Below are 20,782 nucleotides of genomic sequence, written 5' to 3'. Positions count from 1 at the left end.
AATGGACAGATCATCCAAACAGAAAATTAATAAGGAAACACAAGCTTTAAATGACACTATAGACCAGATAGATTTAATTGATATTTATAGGACATTCCATCCAAAAACAGCAGATTACACTTTCTTCTCAAGTGCGCACGGAACATTCTCCAGGATAGATCACATCTTGGGTCACAAATCAAGCCTCAGTAAATTTAAGAAAATTGAAATCATATCAAGCATCTTTTCTGACCACAAGCTATGAGATTAGAAATCAATTACAGGGAAAAGAACATAAAAAACACAAACACATCCCTTGGGATGTTTCCCTTACAGAAATATAAGGAAACAAACACTCTCTTTCCAGCCAAGCCAAGTACAGGAGATGGTTCATAGGAGCCTGCATTTTGCTAGTTTTTGGTGATGGTGTTGATAATAGAACCAGTACTCCCACCTAAACTAGTGTCCAGATACCATTTGCATGTATTTCTCAAGCTGTAATTTGCATTTTAGGTTGTACTCCCAGAAACTAATGTCTCTGCAAAGAGACACATAAGTATCTTCACCTCCAACTTCTCATATTGATACACTTATTTTATGTTCACTACATGACATTTATGTCTCTGTTACAGATTTACTTTCTAGCCTTATCCCAATCTCACCCTCTTCACATTCAAATATTCCACTGAAATTGATTTACTCAATTTTCCTGAATAAATTTAGTACTTTGACACTTGTATGCCTTTTTGGCCGTGTCATTCTCTGTGGTAACCCGCCCCCCATTTTCTGAATATGAGCAAATCCTATCATTATTTATTCAACATTTACAGTGCACTTAAAATGTGTCAGAAGTAGGATAAAGTTAAAATACGGCCCCTGCTTTTGAGTTTACAATCTAGTTCATTCTTTAAGGCTGAGTTAAAATGCCACCTCTCCTATGAGGTTTTCCTTGAATTCTTGACAGAAGAAATCTCTCTCTTTTCTGAATTTTTCTAGCAATCTTCTCTTATGGAAAATTTGACTTACAGTTCTTAAAATATGAGATAAAAAATACCATAGATACACAGCAAGTTCTTAGAGGGCAAGTAACTAATTTATACCTCCTTACTGCACCTGGAAGAACACTGGACAAATATTCACTCACTCAAAATGTATTTAATTCTTACAAAACCCATGTAGGTTTCATATCTACTTACAAGGAGCCAGCTGCAGAAGACAAGATTCTTGCCTTTGCGGAACCTACTCTAGAGGAGGAATCCTCATTAAATATGGAAACAAATAAATATGTATACGTATATATAATTAGAAATTGTGATAAGTAATATGAAGGAAGTAAACATGGTACTGTGATAGGAGAATAACAGTAAAAGAACTAATTTAGATGGAGGGGGTTGGGTGGAGAGAGAAGAGAGAAGCCCTCTCTAAGGAGGTAACATTTAGACAGACTGATAAATTACTGGAGTTGGGTAGAAGGGCAGAGAATAGCACCCTTGAGGCAAGAAAAGAATCAAAGTCATTTAAGATCAGTATGAATAGAACATATTGAGTGAGAAGAGAGGCCAATGAGGTTGAAGAAAGAGGCAGAAGGGGTATACTGAAGAAGGCCTTATAGGTCATTAAAAGGAGACTAAATTTTATTCCAAGGGCAACTGGAAGCTATTTAGGCATAATAAGCAGGGGAGTGATGTGACCAGATTTATATTTTAACAGAATACTTTGCTGTGTAGAATAACTGTCCTTTATTTGTTCTTCCCTAATAATATTTCCTGCTCAAGTTTTCTGTGAGGCATTCACAGATGGAAAAAAAAAAAATCCTTATAGAGCCATGGGCCATAATCCATTAATTTGCCAGAATCCAGAAAGACATCTGTTAAAACTTTAGAAGGATTAGAAGAACCTTCTAATTTCTGGGTTATTTAATGGTTTGAGGGGCAAAACTGAAGGATATTCTACAAGGACCGTCCTGGGTTGTAAGAGCTTCTAAAGTCACACATCACCTTTTGTAGGAGAGAGTTAAGCTTACTGAATATTGTTAAGAGCATGAGTTTGGAGTCAGATAAGATCCAAATCCTGGCTCTGCTAATTTCTCTCTGAGTATCTTGGTGACATTTCCTATAAAAGTCCCATGAGTCTTTAGGTTGGCAGTAGGTACTATGCATAGAGGCTGCTAAAGGGGCCATATCCAGGTTTCAATACCATTTGGGTAAATTACTCAAATTTGGTAGTTGCTCAGTAAGTTAAAAAATATGATGAAGGTAGACTAAGCTCCCTGTGGGACATGTACAGCAGACTGTAAGACACACAGCAAGTGTTTAGTAGATTTTTATTGGATTATACAATCTGTACTATACATGGAAACCTTTAACAGTGATATATGACAAACCCCACTTTTCACTCACACCTCCACGAAACATTAGCAATAAATCCAGAATTTATGTGACTGCAGTTTTTAATGCTAAGGGCAGTGGAGAATATACTAGACTAAGTCCAAGATCTGGATTCTGGTTCATCCAACTCTGTCACTTTGTATTCTTTTGGATAAAACACCAATGTCAGTTTCTCAATTTTAGCTTTACTGACATTTGGGGCTGAATAACTCTTTGCTGTATGAGCTGTCCTGTGCACTGTAGGATGTTTAACAGTAAGTATCCCTAGCCATTACTCACTGAATGACAGTAGCACTGTCCCATGTGTGACAATCCAAAATGTCTCCAGACTTTGCCAAACATCCCCTGGGGGGCAGAATCACCCTACTTCTTTGCGAGCCACTAATGATCTCTGAGTTTTAGCCTCTCATCCTAAACTCAGGGGAATGAGATAACATCTGTCCTGTTCTCCTTTAGGGTTATTGTATGATTCAAATAAGATAATGAATGGGAAGAAATACTGAGAGAGAAAAAAAGACCATATAACATACATAAAAGCATTATTATTACTCTGTGAGTTGTTATTATTATGTTCTATGAGTGCTCAAAAACAAGGCTGAAGAAAACTACTCACATCTTGTTTATGGAATGCATTGTAAGGCCTACGTTAGGCTATGTGCAATCTAATACACCTTTTGCGTTTGTATTCAATAAATATTTGTTGATTGAATGATTTTAAGTCTGGGCCCAATGGTAACTTCATTTTCTTTTCTGGCATGTTCTCAGGTTTTTCTGCTGAGCTACCACAATGTAGTATGTTTCTAGACCTAACTCCACATGAAGGACAGGCCTGGATTAAACAAGAACGGCTACTTATTTTACAGCTGGAAAATTGAGGTACACGAGGTTAACTGACTAGCCAAGGTCACGTGTCAGTCAGTCTCGAGGCAGTCTGCAATTAGAATCCAGATTCTGACCTCAAGTCCGGTGACCTATTACTTGTATCGTTGTACTTCTACCCAACTATTTGCGTCCCTGTCTCTTAACACAAAGGTAGCTATATTACTTTATGGGGGCAATTCTGAAAAATTGAGATAAGGAAACAGAGTTATAGTTTTTAGGGAGCTTAGAAAGAAATGTAGACCTATTTCTATTGGGAGGCACAAGTGAATATTCCCTACATTTGGGGTAAACAAAGATCAAGTTATCCAAGGGCCTTGTCAAGTCTATAAACCCCATTAAGTTGTCCAGGAGGAGCTAAATCTAGTTACCTACCTCCAGAGTAGTTGTGTCTTGCAACACTTTACACCATGCTATGGCCTACAATTTGTGTTAAAACTATTACCTGCGGTATTCTTGGCTGCTCTGCCTCTGTAGCTCTAAGTGAGAATGGACTTCCACATAGCCTGAGCTCCAGGCCACATTTCAGCATTCCATTAAAATTCACAAAAGCCCCAAATGCCATTCTACTATATATTTTCAGTGTCAGAAACAGAACTTTTAAAGAATAACTCATAAAAATGTCACCGTTAAAAAAAAGTCACCATTTATTCTACTCCTTTAAAATACCAGAACACCTTTAATTATTATGCCTCTGTGTGAACTTTCAAATGGTGAATGTCACAAAGAGTCATCACTCTCAACCATTGATTCAATAGTCTTCTGAGTAATTCTCAGGCAACGTATGGGTTGTAGCCTACCTTAACCTTTATAATTATTACAACTTGAAGAAAGTAAGACCCGGGTTCTAGCCCAGGTGTTTCCATTACATTAAGCAATTTAATCTTTATGGTCACAATTTCCTTAGTGAAGAAATAGAATAACTCATCTTTAGGGCCTATTTCAATTAGAAAAGTTTAGGTGTGTATAATATCGTTTCAAAGAAGAACAAATGCATACTTGTCTTTTCTAGGAACATTCTGAATATTAGATGATATGCTTTAGACATTCCAACATTTCAGTGGCTTTAACTTAACAGACTGTTCATATCACTTTCTAATATTTTCCAATTCACCAATCTTATACAATCATCTCTTCTGAGAAATACTAAGAGCAACAGCCCTCCTGGTTCTTGGAGTCAGACTGCTGACTGTCATAATGCGATGCCATCTTTGGAGCTCAGAACAAGTTACTAAAACTTTGTGGGGATAATACATACACATAAACCTGGGTTAATAAAATCTTACAATTTTTTTGAACATCAAATGTAAAAATACATATGAAAGCGACTGGCACATTAATAACATACATAGTAAATAATAAATGTTAATTGCTTCCCTCCTAACTCAAGGGTTTCTCAAAGTATGGTCCAAGGACCGCCTGAATCAGAATTATTTGAGATGTTTGGCTAAAACTGAAAATTACGGACCCCACTCCAGACTACTGAATCTCCTCTCAGGGAATGGGGTCTCAGACTCTAGGTATATATCCAGATATATAGACAATTCTTATGCGCTCTAAAATTTGAGAACCAAAGTTCTGAATTACAGAGATGTACAACACAGATATAGTACACAGGCTCTAATGACTGTATGTTTAAGAAGAGGGAGCTAAAAAAAAAAAACAAAAGAAAGAAAGTCAAGATTCAACCAGGAACTAAAATAAAACATTTGTTTATTCTGATATTCCAAAAGGGCACAAAGCTTGCCCAGTCTCACTTAGAATTTACACACACCACCACCTACTAATCAAAGAACTTTCTGGGCTAACACTAAATTTAATAACAAATGGCTCATCTTTGGGATTTGAGAGAGGTTTCTTTCACCCACTGTGTGAATAAAATCTGAGTTCCAGATGAAGGGGAAGTTATATATCTTCTACAGTTCTATTTTTCTAGATTAGTTGTGAAATACAGGAATTGAACTATCAGAAAAACAGACTTTATTGCTGACTAATAAGACAACAAAAAACCTTCTGTGTGAAGAAAATGTTGTATATAGTTCCCAACATGATTAATGAAGTTAAGATTTGTTCCCAGCTGAGCACTCCAGGGCCTGTCCCTAACCATCAACTCCTGCATTTCTGAGAATGGGAGTTCAGTTAGAGATCCTGAATAGGCCACTAAAAACAAACAAACAAACAAAAACATGAGGAGGAAGCTGTGGGCAGAAGAGATATTTTCTCTTTCTTTTTTATGGCGGTTTTCCAAGTATGCAAGTTATTCTCTAACTGGTAAAACTGGACCTACTGGTTGTGGGCCCTTGGGCAAATTACTTAATATCTTTGGGCCTCAGCTCTAAAATCAGGTAATAAAAGTAGCCTCCCTCACAGGATTGTTACGAAGAGTTCACTGAGGCAACAGCATAGTGGTTAAGAGGGTAAGTTAGTTTCCTCTAATATAGTGATGACAGTAGCACCTACCTCGTGACAGTGTGCATTTAAACACCAACTTAGCACAGTGCCTAAACACAGTAAGCCCTCGATAAATCATCATGCCCTCGATAAATAGTCATTATTGTTACTTCTTAATCTACTGTTCTTTCTAAACTTGGCATAGGTATAATCCCGCAAATCCTTTGATTTGTCCTTCGCCCATTGCTCCATAGCTAACCTTTCTTTCTAACCTTTGCTTTTCTCATTTTAGGAGTTTTCAGAGTGTGCTAGTGAACTCTATCCACTTCACTTCACAGGAAGGGATGTTCTTCACCTATAATGAATCAGGTGGTCAGTAATTTGTTTCAATTTGATTCCAATCTGCATTTATATTCTTTGAAATATCTCGAAGTTTCAGGCTTCTTTCTCTCTGTTTTCTAATGATAAAGGATACTTTTTTTACTGGTGGTTTCCCCACTGCCAAACAATTCTCCAACACCAGCTGGGTGTCCTACAATTCAACTCAAGTCTGACACTATCTTCTCAGAGATAGCATCAGATTACACAGATTTAGGACCCAGTCCTACAAGACTGCTCTTCACTTCAGATGCCAATTGCAAGCCTGTGCTTGTGATCCGCTGGCTATAAATCAGAGGCTCCCACAATACCCTCTCCTTGAGTTCTACAAATTTGCTAGAGTGGCTCACAGAACTAAGGAAATCCATTTACCCACTAGATTACTGATTTATTACAAAGTATATTAAAGGAGACAAATCAACAGCCAGATGAAGAGATATATATATCTCTCGGAACCCTGTCCTTTTGGGTTTTTATGGAGGCTTCATTACATGGGCATGATTGATTCAATTTGGCCACTGTTGATTAAACTCAATCTCCAGCCCCTCCCTTCTCCCAGGAAGTCAGGGGCTGAAAGTTCCAACCCTCTAGTCACTTTGGTTGGCTTCACAGGCAACTAGCCCCCATCCTCAGAGAAGTCACCTTATTAACAAAAGACACCTTTATAGCTCTAGTCACTTAGGAAATTCCAAGGGTGTTAGCTCTGAGCCAGAAATGGGATGAAGACCAAATATATATTCATTATAAATCACAATATCATACTTTTTCTTATTTTTGTATTTCTAAAGTCATTTCATTAGGATTTTGAGAAGGAAACGAGATATGCTCAAAGCGCCATCTTGCAATGAAAATATATACATTATAAGATGTGCTGTGGACTACTTTGCAGCCATAAACAAGAATGAGGAAGCTCTTTGTATACTGATAATGATCTCCAGGGTAGCTTATGAGATGAAAAAATAAGGGGCACTATATGCTATCATTTGTAAAAAGTTTTGAAAGGGAAAAAAGTATATACATATTATTTGTAAACACCTATACTACCTCTGGGCATGGGGGAATAAGAAGGTAGTAACATTGTGATCCCTAGGAAGGCAACTGGTCAGATGTGGGTTGGATTAGAAGCAACATTTTTCACTACATATCCTTGTGTACTTTTTGAATTGTGAACCATGTGAATATATTTCCTACTAAAAAATTAAATTATCAAGTCCAACTCCTTTATTTTACAGATGGGGAAACTGAGGCCTACATCATTGAATAATGATGCTAATATACTCTTTAGTCAACTGAACCTATAACATCTGCTTCTCGTACGTTGCTTCTGTAACACTAGGCTAGCTACTTTCCCCAACACTCCCATTTCTCCAGATAGTTTGTCAGGAAGCAGCTAAGTAGGAGGGGTTTCTGAGCTTTATATATCCTGTTTTAGTGGCAAATAATATAGAAGCTCCTGTTTCTCTTGCCCACTCTCACCTTTCTGTACAAAGAAGATCAAATGTACAACTACATTCTTCACAAAGGCCTTTGGAAAAGCTTTTATTTGCCTGGTCCGAATAGGACAACTCAAATTTGATATGTCAAACAAACAAACTGAAAAGGTCTTTTAGTTACGCAATGATAGAAGGGCCTAAGTCCATTGGGGAGTGGATCTCCCAGTTACTATACTCTACTTCTCTGATACCTTTTGTTGTTGGCTAAGCCACATCCTGGAATAAAGCAATCCTGAGATGCACCCTTTCATAACCCTCTTACTGGATCCTTTTGTAGTCTTGACACATTTCCACCATGCTAACCATGAATGCTTAAGTACGATTTATGTAAAGATCTGAGTGTTTTATAAAAAGTGTGATAAGAGTAGAGACAGCCCTGGACTAGGCATCAGAGACTCTGAACTATAGACATAAGTTTGCCATACATTAGCTATGTGACATTAAGCAAATCACCTGAACTCAACATGTACTAGTTCATTTATTACAAAATGGATATAAAAATACCCACCATGCCAATCTCACAGGTTGTGAGGATCAAATAAAATATGTCAAAATACTTCCTAATTCTAAGGGACAGTAAATATGAGATATTATTAATAGTAGCTTGCTTTCTCTTTAGAGGACAAAATTAATCTCTGAAATGAGACGTCCAAGTCACACATAGGGCTCATTTTCATGTCACTTAAAACACAAAGACTCTTATAGCCTGATTTAAAGAACACTAGCTAGTCAGATATGTATAGGTTGGCAAAGCATTGTTTTAAATGCCTCTTTGTTATAATCAAAGGCAGACAAAGGTCCCCCTTGCTAAACCTTCCATTTAGTTATATTATACGGGATTTCAATCGTCTAGATCACAGTGTTGTTGGTTTGCCTGTGGAGAATGCTGGGAATTAATTTGGTGTAAGGCAGAAACTAGAAAACATTTTACCTTTTCCTTTTTTACTCCTCCCTCCCTCTGAGAGAAAAGTTGTTCAAAACCTCAGATAGAGGCTGCATGACATGGTAGAAAAGTACTGGGCTAGGAATCAGGAGACCTGGGTTCTATATCTGGCTCTAGGGGCTTATTATCTGTGTGACCTGGGGAACTAGGTCTCTTCATTCATTCATTCATTCGTTTGTTCGTTCATTCATTCAAATTTATTGTGTACCTACTGAGTGAAGGTACTATGATGAAACCCTATCCTCAAGAAGCGCAGTCTGATGGAGAAGGGATATATACAAATAATTAAAATACAGTATGAGATATACTAAGATATAGATTATGCACAGGGTTGTGTGGGAACTGATAAAAAGCCATTAGAAAAGGTAGGAGAGAGGAATGGGTACCTGCAGGTACAGTTAGCAGCATTCCTCTTCTTTCATTTCATAAACTGAATGAATACATTCTAGATGCTCTAAACTGCTTCAAAATTATACAAACACTGTATAGTTCTATAATAACTCGACTACCTATTTAGGGAAAGACTCAAACTGGCTAAAAAAAGGTCCCGCTAACGTTTTACTGGTTGCTAGAGTTTTGCTCTTTATGTGTTCTCCCCAAATCATTTCTCTTATTTACTTTTGTAATGCAGGTTTCTATCTCATTATGCTGTATTGCACAATGTCCTCAGCCTACAAAAGCAGGTTGTATACAAAAGCCTAGGGCCTTTGTGCAAAGGAAAAGAGGTAGGGTGGACCCTTCTCAACCCTTTCCTTCTCTGCAGGGCTTTGTATTCCTAAGGATGGGCCCCCCCCCTGCTTGGGGATGTTACCTAAATCATGAAATGATATTACTCAAAGCAATGGAACTTCAAAAGCATTTCCTTCCCAGTGCCTACTCTAAGATTTCTTTTGGCATAAACTGCTCACTTTAATGGATTAAGAATCAGACCCTTGCTGACTTCTCATACTTAGTCACAAACTACAGAAAACTTTTGATTTTTTTAATGGTTTTTTTATGCTAAAAGCTGCATGTGGGAGTGCAGGCATCAATCAGCAACCTGCCCTCTCTCTTCCCTCCCTTTTCCCCAACCATGCCTGGCTTGCCAACTTTAAATGGCAGAGTTATCTGGGTGCTGCCTGGTTATTGACTTATCTGACATCTTCCACTAGTTGAAGTCATCTTGTTGCTGTAAACACTTACTTTTTCAGTGATAACTATGTCATCTTTTTCTCTTTTGTGGCATGTCTGGTGAGGAAGGCAAAAAGAAGAATCAATAGCAGAGGCAAACTGGAACAAGGAGAGGAACAGACTTAAGAATCAGAGACTCTTTAAGAGTATGGTATAAATTGTTACCTTTAGAGAAGTCATTTAATTTTATTCACATTCAGTCTAGAACATTTATTTTTCTCAGTTTAAAACTGAGATTATAATCAAAAGGAAAACTGGATTGAGGTCATTTAAAATAAAAAATTCCATTTCCTACTGGGCTAAGTACAAACTTGTTAGCTTGGCCTTCAAGGTATTTGATAAATATGGCCCTGGTCTCCTTTTCAACTTTAATCCACTATTTCCCTATGTATACTGTTTAAGACAACAGTAAACTATTAGCAAACTATTGCACAGAACTCTCTTAACCAATTTAACTGATCACACATCAGCTAGGCTATTCTCCAGTATCATGGGAGCAACACTTCTGCTCTCCCTCTCAGTGAAATTATGTGCTTATTGAGGGTGTCAGTTGTGTTTATTCACAAAACAATTTATGCCAATTGTGTTTATTATTCTAAATATATAATTTAATAAAGTATTATATAAAGCAATGAAGTATAAATGTGAAGAGGAAAACAACAGCAGCAGCTAATATTAACTGAGTACTTACTACCTGCCAGGCACTGTTCTAAGTGTTTTACGTGAATTAACTCACATAATCTTCATAAGAGCCCTGGGAACTAGATACTATTATTGTCCCTATTTCACAAAGGAGGAGACTGAACAACATGCCCAAGGCCTATACAACTCAAAAGTGGGAAAACAATTTGGCTCCAGAGATTTAACTACTATGCTATACAAGTTGAAAGCTTAGGAAAGACTAGATAAAGATACACATAACTATACTCCACTCCACCTTGTATGTGAAAGTAGCCACAGATAATACATAAACAAGTGAGCAAGGCTGTGTTCCAATAAAACTTTATTTACAGAAACAGGCAGCAGGCTAGGACAAGATTTAGCCCTCACACTGTAGTTTGCAGATCCCTGAGACCCACGCTCCAAGAAAAGGCTGATGTCAAAAGAATGGCAAAAAGATGTTTAAGTTTTAAGTTAAAATAAAATGTTTAAGATCTACGGGTAACTAATATCTGTATGATTCCCTGCTTTCACTTACTTTTTTTCAGTTAACTTTTCCCTTCAACCTAGAAAGCCTTACTTCCTTACTTCCACTTGGAATCCCACTCATCTTCAAAGCCCACTATCTAACCCACACCTTCCTCCAAACTATGTAGATTTGATCTCTTCTTCCTTTGATATCCTACAATCATTAATTTCTACTTATAAGACTTACTTTGCTATATCTTCTATTATGGCTATTTGTATACTTCAATTATCGCCATTATTCAACTATAAGCACTTTGAGGACAGGAACATTGACTTACTCATTTTCTCATCCCAGGCAACACCCAGCACAGCGTGTATACATAGCAGGTTTTCAGGTGATGTTTCTTGAATTGTGTTCTGACGTTCTTCTGTTTCAGTGACTGAACAAAAAGAACACTATACCCCCCCCAAACCTACGTTCAATTCACATCCTTAACACCACACCTAAGATCTAACTTGGTTATAATTTTAAACTATTAATTTTAAAATGCATCCACCAGAACAGATTAATATAGGTGTACCTGTATATAAAAATTGTCATCTAAATTGTAGCAAAATTGCTGATAATTCAAGGAATTGTTAAAATTGATGCTTTCTGGTTAATCTTCAGGGGGGTCAATACATTTTATAAACACATCTAAAAGCTGTATACTTAAGCAAAACAAACAAAAATGCTTTATTTAAACTTGAGACAGGGTTGTGCCTATTTACCTCCCAGCAGTACTATTTGATAGATAACTGGGAGTGTTTAGGGAGCCTGGCCCAAGCTCAGAGCGAGTTAGAAGGGCTGGGACAGGAATTCAGGTTTCCTGATTCCTAGTCCAGTATTCTACTTCAGGAAGACAGTGGCTTTTTAGGTACACTCAATCCTGCAGTTCAAAGCCTGGAAGACTGAGGAAGCCTCACCACTATCTTCCCCTTCCTCATACTGCCAATCAGAACCAGCAGCTGTGTCCCACAGTGGCGATCTGGGCACCCATATTTGTGGTGTTTCCATCACCAAAAAGGCTGATCCAGATTTTAGGATTCCAGCCTATCTAGAAAGGCGACTTAAACACCCTGGATAAAAACACCCCCAACTCAAGAATGCAAAATAAGTGCTCAATGATTCCCTTTAGCATTTTTCCCCCCTTTAGCATTTTTAAAAAGCACTATTCAGATGTTGTGGTGCTGGAATGACAATGACCAGTACTGGGGAGAGGGGTAAGAAAGAGCTGTTACTTATGCAGCTTATTCTTTTTTTTTTTTTCCTGAGAGTTGCCAAGCTCACATTTAACAGAGAGCTACCACAAAGGGTTCCAGTTCCAGCGCTTAGATTCCAGTTGCATCATTGCTTTAACACTGTCAGCCTTCACTGCTTTAACCATCTTAATCTGTAAAATAAACACAGGAAGCAGACAACAGCCCTATCCTTCAGTTTAACAGAGGAATACTCTGCTAACAAAAATTAGACCTACATATAATATTTTTAGCTATCCTATTTCTCTTTCCTCTCCCCTAGAGCTTTAAACAATAGGAAAATCATCTTCAACTGACACAAGAGACTAAGCAACACAGACAGTTCACAGCTAGTACAGCATTTTTATGTTTCTGGAAGCTACCTATAAAAGGCAAGAGCCATTGCTGGGCTCTCTGGGTCACACGGAAAAAAATATCCTAAGGGAATAAATTAAGGAATAAGGAAACAAGGATGAATTCCACTACTTGGTCTAACAAAGAATTAATGAGGACCCATTACGGGCAAGAAGGCATAGTGCTCTGTGACACAGGAGACACCAAGATTAATAAAACTGTCATCGTCCTTGAGGAGCTTACAATTTAGTAGAAGCACACAAACTATAATAAGAAGCAGAACAAGGCAAGTGCCAAGAGGTATAAAATCTCTGAGAAGGAGCTACCAACCACTTCACTTTGATTTCATGCTAACAGATTAAAACATTCAGGTAAGGGACACCTGTTGTACTAATCTGATTGAGAGGAGAAGCCCAGAGTGAAAGCACTCCTGAGATCTACGGAAACAGAAGCTACAGTGGGACATGATCTGCTTATCCACACCTCCGCTAAGCCAGGCCTACCCCGAGATTGTTCCAAGAATGACCACAGGTTAACCAAAGAAATGCATATATAAGATACAGAGAGGGTGGAAACCGGAGGCAGAGAAGTCGACAGCAATTGATGTTGTCTTAGGTCTGTGCCAAGAAGACTAAGCAAAACCCAGGCCAAGGTTGGTGCAGGGGGTTTTCAGCTTCTGAATTTTCCTCCTTTCCATCACCCACCCCCAGAACATTCCAGCTCTCCTGATCACCTGCATAGGTGGACTCTAGGGAGGGGACTTCTCTCCAGATGTATGCCACAGTGGAGCAATAACCACTCTGTGAGAGAATACAGTACTTAAGGACTGGTAAGGTTCTTGTTGACCCGGCAGCCTGCTAATTCCCGAATCAAGAGACTAGGGATCCAGCCCCAGGCTGCCCTTTACTCTGTGTGACCTCGGACTAGTCATCCAAGTGCTTAGTTCCTCTCTTTCCCTACCTGTAAAGTCTGGGATTATGAGAAGACCGGGATTGAATTCGATGACCTCTGAGGTCTTAAAGCTTCTTGACCAGTCGGCACACGGTAGCACTGGACAAATAACCCGTTGAATAAATAGCGAGGGCGGCCACAGGGGACAAGCGGCAGAGGGAATCAGGCTGGTTTTACAGACGGGGAAACTGAGGCACGGAATACCTTGCCCCAAGGTTACTCCGGTTATGTCACTATGGGGGCCGGGCCGAAAGCTCAGGTCTCCAGACCTCCAGTCCCGGGCCCTTTTTCCTTTCGCCGAGCTGAGAAGAGTGGCGCGGAGGTCCTCGTCTCGGAGGGGAAAGAACTGTGCTCCTGCCAGGGTTGCGAGAGGGGCGGGAGAGGCCTTACCTTCCCAGATCGAGTCCCGCCACCGGCGCCTCCCTCTCAGAACCTTATTCTGTCACACGCCCAGGACTCTTCAGAAGCCCCCTCCACTTCTGACCCTCTCGACGTGTCCAAGACCGCCACCGAAGCGCCGATTCCCGCCCCTACCCCGCCCCCTGCCTCTCTGGCCAATCGCCGCGCAGGGTTTCGGAGCGCCTGTGCGTCTCGCCGCCTCTGAGGGCCGGAGAAGCCTTTCGTCACGGGGCGTGCCTCCCCCTCCAGGTCCTCTCATTTGCCTTTGCTCCACCTTCTCCAGAACCTAGTCTCCTCCTGGCCGACTCACCGTGCGAGAGTTCGTCCTGCCGGAAAACAGCACGGCGCGGCGGCGTTTTACGACGTCGGCGGTGAAAGGCTCTGGAAACCCTCCGACTTCCTTCCAGAAGCGGGGCGAAAGGCGGCGCGATGTTCGGTGCGGGCGACGAAGACGACACCGACTTCCTCTCGCCTAGCGGCGGGTGAGTGACACACGCGTGGGGCAGAGGGCGTGGCTGAGAGATCCTGGCCATTCGGTTGGAGGGGCCGCTCTCTTATCAGACCTCTTCCCAACTTCCGGGTCCAGAGGCTTGCCACATTCCGGTGCTCCACAGGTCTCAGAATCCAGGCAGAGCTCGAAGCTGTGCTGCGTCTGTCCACCTGGATTCTGGACCTGGCATCTCCCCTGACGCGCGGTAGGACCCTGGGGTTCGACTTTTGCTTTCGGGGTCACAGTTTCTCCTTCTGTGAAATGGGGGTGATTATTGATGAAAATACCTGTCTCAGAGTTTTTATGAGTCAGCTGGTGCCTATATGAGACTTTCTCTTCTCCGTGGACAAGGCGGTGACACTTCAGAATTGGCGCTGGTGCGTCAGCTTCAGCATCCTTCAAGGCCTAGCTCGGATGTCACTTTTTTGGTGCTTTCCTTTCTCCCACGGCCCCAGGCAGAATAAATTGCTTTCTCTTACTTATTCCCACAACTAGGTGTGTTTACCTTTATCTTTGTACACAGAACCTACTAGATTTTGAGCCCTGACAAGACAAGAACTGTTTACGTTGTTCATAGCGTTCTGCCCTCGGTATGGTTCCTGGCACATAGTGAGTGCTCAGGAGGTGCCTACTGAGTGAATAATGACTGTGAAATTGCACTGTAAAGCTTAAAACCAGTGTAAGAAACTGCAGTAGCTGTCCCCTGTTCCCAGTCACTATATAAACTAGCCTGGGGTACAGGTCTTCAAGAGGCAGGGCTTTCTCTCTTCCACTAATCAATTTAGCCTTTTCCCTTGTGTTGTGTTGGTAAACAGCTTGACTCCCTTCAAACTTGTGAGCTGCCAAGTTCTGATCCTTGCAGAGTCTTTCTTTGAACATCTGTTTAACCAATTTAAGAATGTACTGAAGAATGATGAATACACCAATATATACTCCTCATTCTACTAAATACTTAGAGGTTACAAAAATGATTAAGCTGCTCTCTCTGGTCTCAGGTTGCTTCTAGTCCTGGTGGAGAGTCCAGTACGTGATTGACCTAAAACGACACTGGCTCTCTTTTGGTCTTAAATAGGATCTTTTGACTTACACTGTGATCAGCTCTACATTAGCCATCCTGAGTCCTTTTTTCACTCTCACTGCCCTGTTCCACCCCTACCCTCACTTTGGATGCCCTCCATCCACTTAGTTCCCCCTTGAGTTCTTTCAGTTGCTCAATTATTTTAGAGTTAAGCAGTGCTTTGGTTCCTTTTTTCCCTACTCCACCCAAAACATTCACTATTTCCACACATCCAGCCTGTTGCTGTTGACTATGTAGTCAGCCATTTGAATTAATGTTTTTTCAGGCAAACCTGTTTTGTAAATGGCTGTGCCTTTTGAAAGTTTACAAAATATACTTTATTTATTTTTAATAAATTTATTTATTTATTTATTTTTGTCTGTGTTGGGTCTTCGTTGGTGCGCGCGGGCTTTCTGTAGTTGCGGCGAGCAGGGGCTACTCTTGTTGCGGAGCGCGGCCTTTCTCAGTAGTTGTGGCTCGCGGGCTCTAGAGCTCAGGCTCAGTAGTTGTGGCACAAGGGCTTAGTTGCTCCGTGGCATGTAAGATCTTCCCGGATCAGGGCTCGAACCCGTGTCCCTTTCATTGGGAGGCGGATTCTTAACCACTGTGCCATCAGGGAAGCCCACAAGATATACTTTAAATTCACATTCTTCACTAGGTGAAAGTCTTTGAGGGAAGTCTGTAAATGAATGTTAGGGCTCCCAACTTTATTTTTAATTTAATTTTTATTTTATATTGGAGTATAGTGGATTTACAATGTTGTGTTAGTTTCAGGTGTACAGCAAAGTATTTCAATTATACATATATATATATATCTCCATTCTTTTTCAGATTCTTTTTCCATATAGGTTATTAAAGAATCTTGAGTAGAGTTTAGGGCTTCCAGCTTTGATGCAACAAGCAGTACACTGCTGACTGAAAATTCCTGGGTGGATAACCACAGTCATGTGCTCTTCCAGGTTCCTGGCCTGAGATAAGTTCTTGGTGGCTCAGCTATGCTGATTTCCTTTGCAGGCTCCTCAACGACCTGAGAAACTAGTTCTAGGCAGGAGACTGTACTCCTAAACACAGACAACGGCTAATTGAATGATAAAAGGCTTAGTAAACAAAGTTATACAGGTAACTTATTTTTGTTCCCAGTAATAACCAGAAAAACTAAATCAAGTTTAAGATTGAGAATACAGAAAGTTTCACCAACATTCCCTGATTCAGCTATTCCTTTGTCAGTTTTCTCTAAGGAAGTAAAACATATGACTGTGAGTACTGCGGCTGCTTCTCAGTTCCTCTTGTACAACTGTAATTTACTGTAAATATTACTTGATTATTATTTTTTAAGTATCTTGACTTAAATGTGTGACTTACTTGATTCCACTTAAGATAGTCAAGCCTAATAGAAGTGAGAGTATTAGTGCCTAGGATGGCTGTCTAGATGATTGATAATCTGTGTTCCAAATTTCCAGGCCTCCTGGTCCATGGTTAACCTAGCAATAGTAAAGTGGTAATCAGGAGGTTTGTGGGGGTTTTTTTTGTTTTTTGTTTTGGTCTTAGCCCTTTCTTTCCTTTGAGACTTTGAAATGAAGAAATATGTGAATGCCTACTAAGTGTATGGTACTTGGCTTCAGCTAATACAGATAGGAATAGGGAACAGTTCCTGCCCCTAAGAAGCTTCCAGTTTAGTAGTAGAATAAAACAATCCAATAATGATAATCAAAAAGCATTCTTAAGGGGCCAGTAATGTATATACTTGTGTTGTAGATTATATAAAAGTTATATCTAGGCAGGGACTTCCCTGGTGGTCCAGTGGTTAAGACTCCCTGCTTCCAATGCAGGGGGCATGGGTTCGATCCCTGGTTGGGGAACTAAGATCCCACATGCCACGCGGTGCTGTAAAAAAAAAAAAAAAAAGTTATATGTAGGCAAATCTGATTAGCATAATGATGATAAATCACCAGTGTAGAGGTAGAAAAAAGAAATCTGGAACTGATCATCAGAAAGCATTTTCAAGTTCTGTAAAAGATACAGAAAAGCCTAGATTCTGATGTTGATTCTGCCCCCAGTTAGGAGTGTGACTTTATGGACAAGTCACTTACCATCCTTGACTCTCCATTCCCCAGTCTATTAAGTAATGGGGTTGCTCTAGGTGATCTTTGAGACTTTTCCCAATCCTGTAGTTTGTATTTATGCTAATATCAGCTTATAGTTGGAGGTCAGTTTGTGCACTGATCAAGCATGGTTTCTTCCTTCTAGAGGTATCTGAGTTGAATCAACATTTTAAGGTAATAGGGTGTGTACACATGTGTATAAAACATATTGTGTACTTTGTGTAAGGTACTGTACTAAGTACTATATATACAGTATTGTATTAATTTCTTTCTACTACTCTCTGAGGCAGTTTTTACTAATATTATACTCATTTTACAAATGGGAAATTAAGGCTGAGAGAGGAAAGTTGCTCAAGGTCAAACGGCTAAAAAGTAGAAGAACCTAGATTTGAAATCAGGCAAGCAGATTTCCACCAGACTGCCTGTATGCCTTATTATTATTATAGAAGTAAATGTTTGATAACACAGTTTGGAAAAGAAGTACTTGAACAACCGAAAGAGTCCCCGTTTATTAAAATACACTGATACATCATAAATGCATGTATTACTGTTTTGTTGTTTGGTTTTTTATTTTTGGCCGCGTGGGTCTTCGTTGCTGCACGTGGGCTTTCTCTAGTTGTGGTGAGCAGGGGCTACTCTTTGTTACGGTGTGCGGGCTTCTCATTGCGGTGGCTTCTCTTGTTGCGGAGCATGGGCTCTAGGCTCGCGGGCTTCAGTAGTTGTGGCATGCGGGCTCCGTAGTTGTGGCTCGCGGGCTCTAGAGCACAGGCTCAGTAGTTGTGGTGCATGGGCTTAGTTGCTCTGCGGCATGTGGGATCTTCCCGGACGAGGGCTTGAACCCATGTCCCCTGCATTGGCAGGCAGTTTCTTAACCACTGCACCACCAGAGAAGTCCTGTATTACTGGGGGTTTTTTTTGTTTTGTTTTGTTTTAATTAATTTATTTATTTTTGGCTGTGTTGGGTCTTCGTTTCTGTGCGAGGGCTTTCTCCAGTTGTGGCGAGTGGGGGCCACTCTTCATCACGGTGCGCGGGCCTCTCACTGTCGCAACCTCTCCCGTTGCGGAGCACAGGCTCCAGACGCGCAGGCTCAGTAGTTGTGGCTCATGGGCCCATTTGCTCCGCGGCATGTGGGATCTTCCCAGACCAGGGCTCGAACCCATGTCCCCTGCATTGGCAGGCAGATTCTTAACCACTGCGCCACCAGGGAAGCCCTGTATTACTGTTTTTAATGAGAAAAGAAAAGGAGTATAAAATTAAGGTTAGATAAGATTTTGATAACTAAATGCACAGGCTAACATTTATTTTTTATTTTTTAAATTTTTAAAATTAAACAAATCTTTTTTATTTTTTGGCTGTGTTGGGTCATCGTTGCTGTGCACAGGCTTTCTCTAGTTGCGGCAAGCGGGGACTACTCTTCGTTGCAGTGCACGGGCTTCTCATTGTGGTGCCGTCTCTTGTTGTGGAACACAGGCTTTAGGCATGTGTGCTTCAGTAGTTGCAGGCTCAGTAGTTGCGGCACGCGGACCCTAGAGCGTGAGGTCTTCAGTAGTTGCGGCACATGGGCTCAGTAGTTGCAGGGTGCAGGCTCTAGGGCACGCGGGCTTCAGTAGTTCTGGCTCGCGGCCTCTAGAGCGCAGGCTCAGTAGTTGTGGCACACGGGCTCAGTTGCTTTGCGGCATGTGGGATCTTCCTGGACCAGGGATCGAACCCGTGTCCCCTGCATTGACAGGCAGACTCCCAACCACTGTGCCACCAGGTAAGTCCAACAGTTATTTTTTAAATGTGATTAATGCTGGAATGACTTTTCCTATGAATTATAAACTTAGAGACTAAAGTCCAGAGTTAGCAAGCTCATTCTTGCTAACATAGTTAGGGAGATGTGTACATTTGAAAACACTTCAGAAGTGGAAAGTGTAATAATTTACAAAAAACCTATGCCCCTAAGACTGTGTAGAGTTCATTTTAAAAAATTAATAGAAAGTAGAATTAATCTGAAAGATAATTAGGTTGACCTGGCTTTTGGATTGATTTTGCAATCATCAATTGGCTGCCCTTTGGGGCATCTGTGGAAACTTAGTTTACCTACAACAGTTTTGTCTTTACATTGAAAAAAAAAACAAAACACACTTGCAAAATTAAAACAGCAAATCCAATACCCATAGTTTACTGAAGCTACCAAGGACATTCTTTCTTATCAATGATTTGTGCATAATCTGTTAATCTTAACTAGGTTCTAAGCTTTGTAAATTTTTCACAAGGTTAAAGGCATTGCTCAAATTCCTAGAATCTTATTCTTTTAGGGAATCTGCTCAGATTGCCCTGGGTAAAAGGAGAACTCTTGGTCTTTTCTGAATTTCATTAGCATTTGTTGATGTCTTATTGTAGGCCAAAACTGCTCTCTACAATTGCAATATCATTTAAACCTCTTAGTCCTTTAAAGTAGGCATTGTTGGCCCCATTTACAGGAAACTCAACACTACCTTGAGAAAACAAGGTAATAGTTTCAAATCATATTAAATTTATTTTGCAAAATGGTAGTATGTATTATACATTAAAATTATCAGGGAAAAAAGACCAAAAAAAGTTGTTGGGATGTTTCAGTATTTAACAGTAACCAATTACCATGTTAGATGATAAAGACTGAATAAGTTTTATTAATCTCTATGGAGTGTAACTCCATATAACAGCTGCTTGTTATATATCTCATGTTATAGTTTGCAATTATATAGTACATACCTAATTCCCTTGTTAGAGTATGTAAGCTACTTGAAAACAGAACCGAGTTTTGCTCACCAATGTATACCCAGCACTTAACACAGTGTCTGATGCATATTTCTTGAATGAATGAAGTATAGAGTTCTATGGGAGCCCCAAGGAAGATCACCTAACCGAGACTTTGAGATTAAGGGTCAGCTTCCAGGGGAAGAATGTTTCAGGCAGAGAGAACAGCATATCCAAAGGCTGGAGATTAGAAAGATCTTGCCTTATATGAGAAATTAAAAGTTTCACAGTGTGACTGTAGCACGCAGTTGGAGATGAGAAATGGTCAGATAGGAAGCTGGGGAGGTAAGGAGAGTTGCGGTCTTGAAGGGGCTTGTAAAACTGTCTTATGGAGTTTGGACTTTTATCTTGGTAATATTGAGGTGTCATTGAGAGTTTTAAGGAGGAAAGAGACTTGGTCAAATTTGGTTTTGAGAAAGGTCACTGTGGGTGCAGTGGGAAGGATGGATAAGAAGCAGACACGACCAGGGCAGAGAGATAAGACAGGAGGTGGCTGCAGGAATTCAAGCTCTGTAGATGTGATGGTGGTCTGAAGTAGGCAAGTGGCAGTGAGGCTGGGGAGAAGTGAACGAGTTCGAGAAATAGCAAGTAAGATCAAATGGACTTGAGGATTGGTCATGA

At 40.4% G+C, this 20,782-nt stretch overlaps 2 protein-coding genes across 10 annotated transcripts in view; one reads left to right on the top strand and one right to left on the bottom strand.

Moving 5' to 3' along the window:
- Window positions 1–13,878, bottom strand: part of SLC31A1 (solute carrier family 31 member 1) — a 30,610-nt gene extending 16,732 nt beyond the window's left edge. The window contains exons 1-3 of one of the 3 annotated variants that reach the window (XM_007178189.3): window positions 13,722–13,868; window positions 11,087–11,204; window positions 9,633–9,677 (exon numbers count right to left, since the gene is read on the bottom strand). The gene's annotated coding sequence lies outside the window, so the exon portion shown is untranslated. Of the gene's footprint in view, window positions 1–9,632; window positions 9,678–11,086; window positions 11,205–13,721 lie in introns of all 3 variants that reach the window. The other 2 variants (XM_057549426.1, XM_057549425.1) reach the window with 2 other exon arrangements.
- A 206-nt stretch (window positions 13,879–14,084) lies between these two features.
- FKBP15 (FKBP prolyl isomerase family member 15) overlaps window positions 14,085–20,782 on the top strand; it is a 55,133-nt gene continuing 48,435 nt past the window's right edge. For all 7 annotated transcript variants that reach the window (XM_028165473.2, XM_028165471.2, XM_007178186.2 and 4 more), the window contains exon 1: window positions 14,085–14,212. In XM_028165473.2, the coding sequence (XP_028021274.2) occupies window positions 14,160–14,212 (53 nt within the window). In that variant the 5' untranslated portion in view covers window positions 14,085–14,159. The remainder of the gene's footprint in view (window positions 14,213–20,782) is intronic.

This window comes from Balaenoptera acutorostrata, chromosome 6, assembly GCF_949987535.1.
Source record: "Balaenoptera acutorostrata chromosome 6, mBalAcu1.1, whole genome shotgun sequence".
NCBI lineage: Eukaryota > Metazoa > Chordata > Mammalia > Artiodactyla > Balaenopteridae > Balaenoptera > Balaenoptera acutorostrata.
The sequence above is the reverse complement of the archived record's forward strand: the minus strand, read 5'-3'. Positions and strand labels throughout refer to the sequence as shown.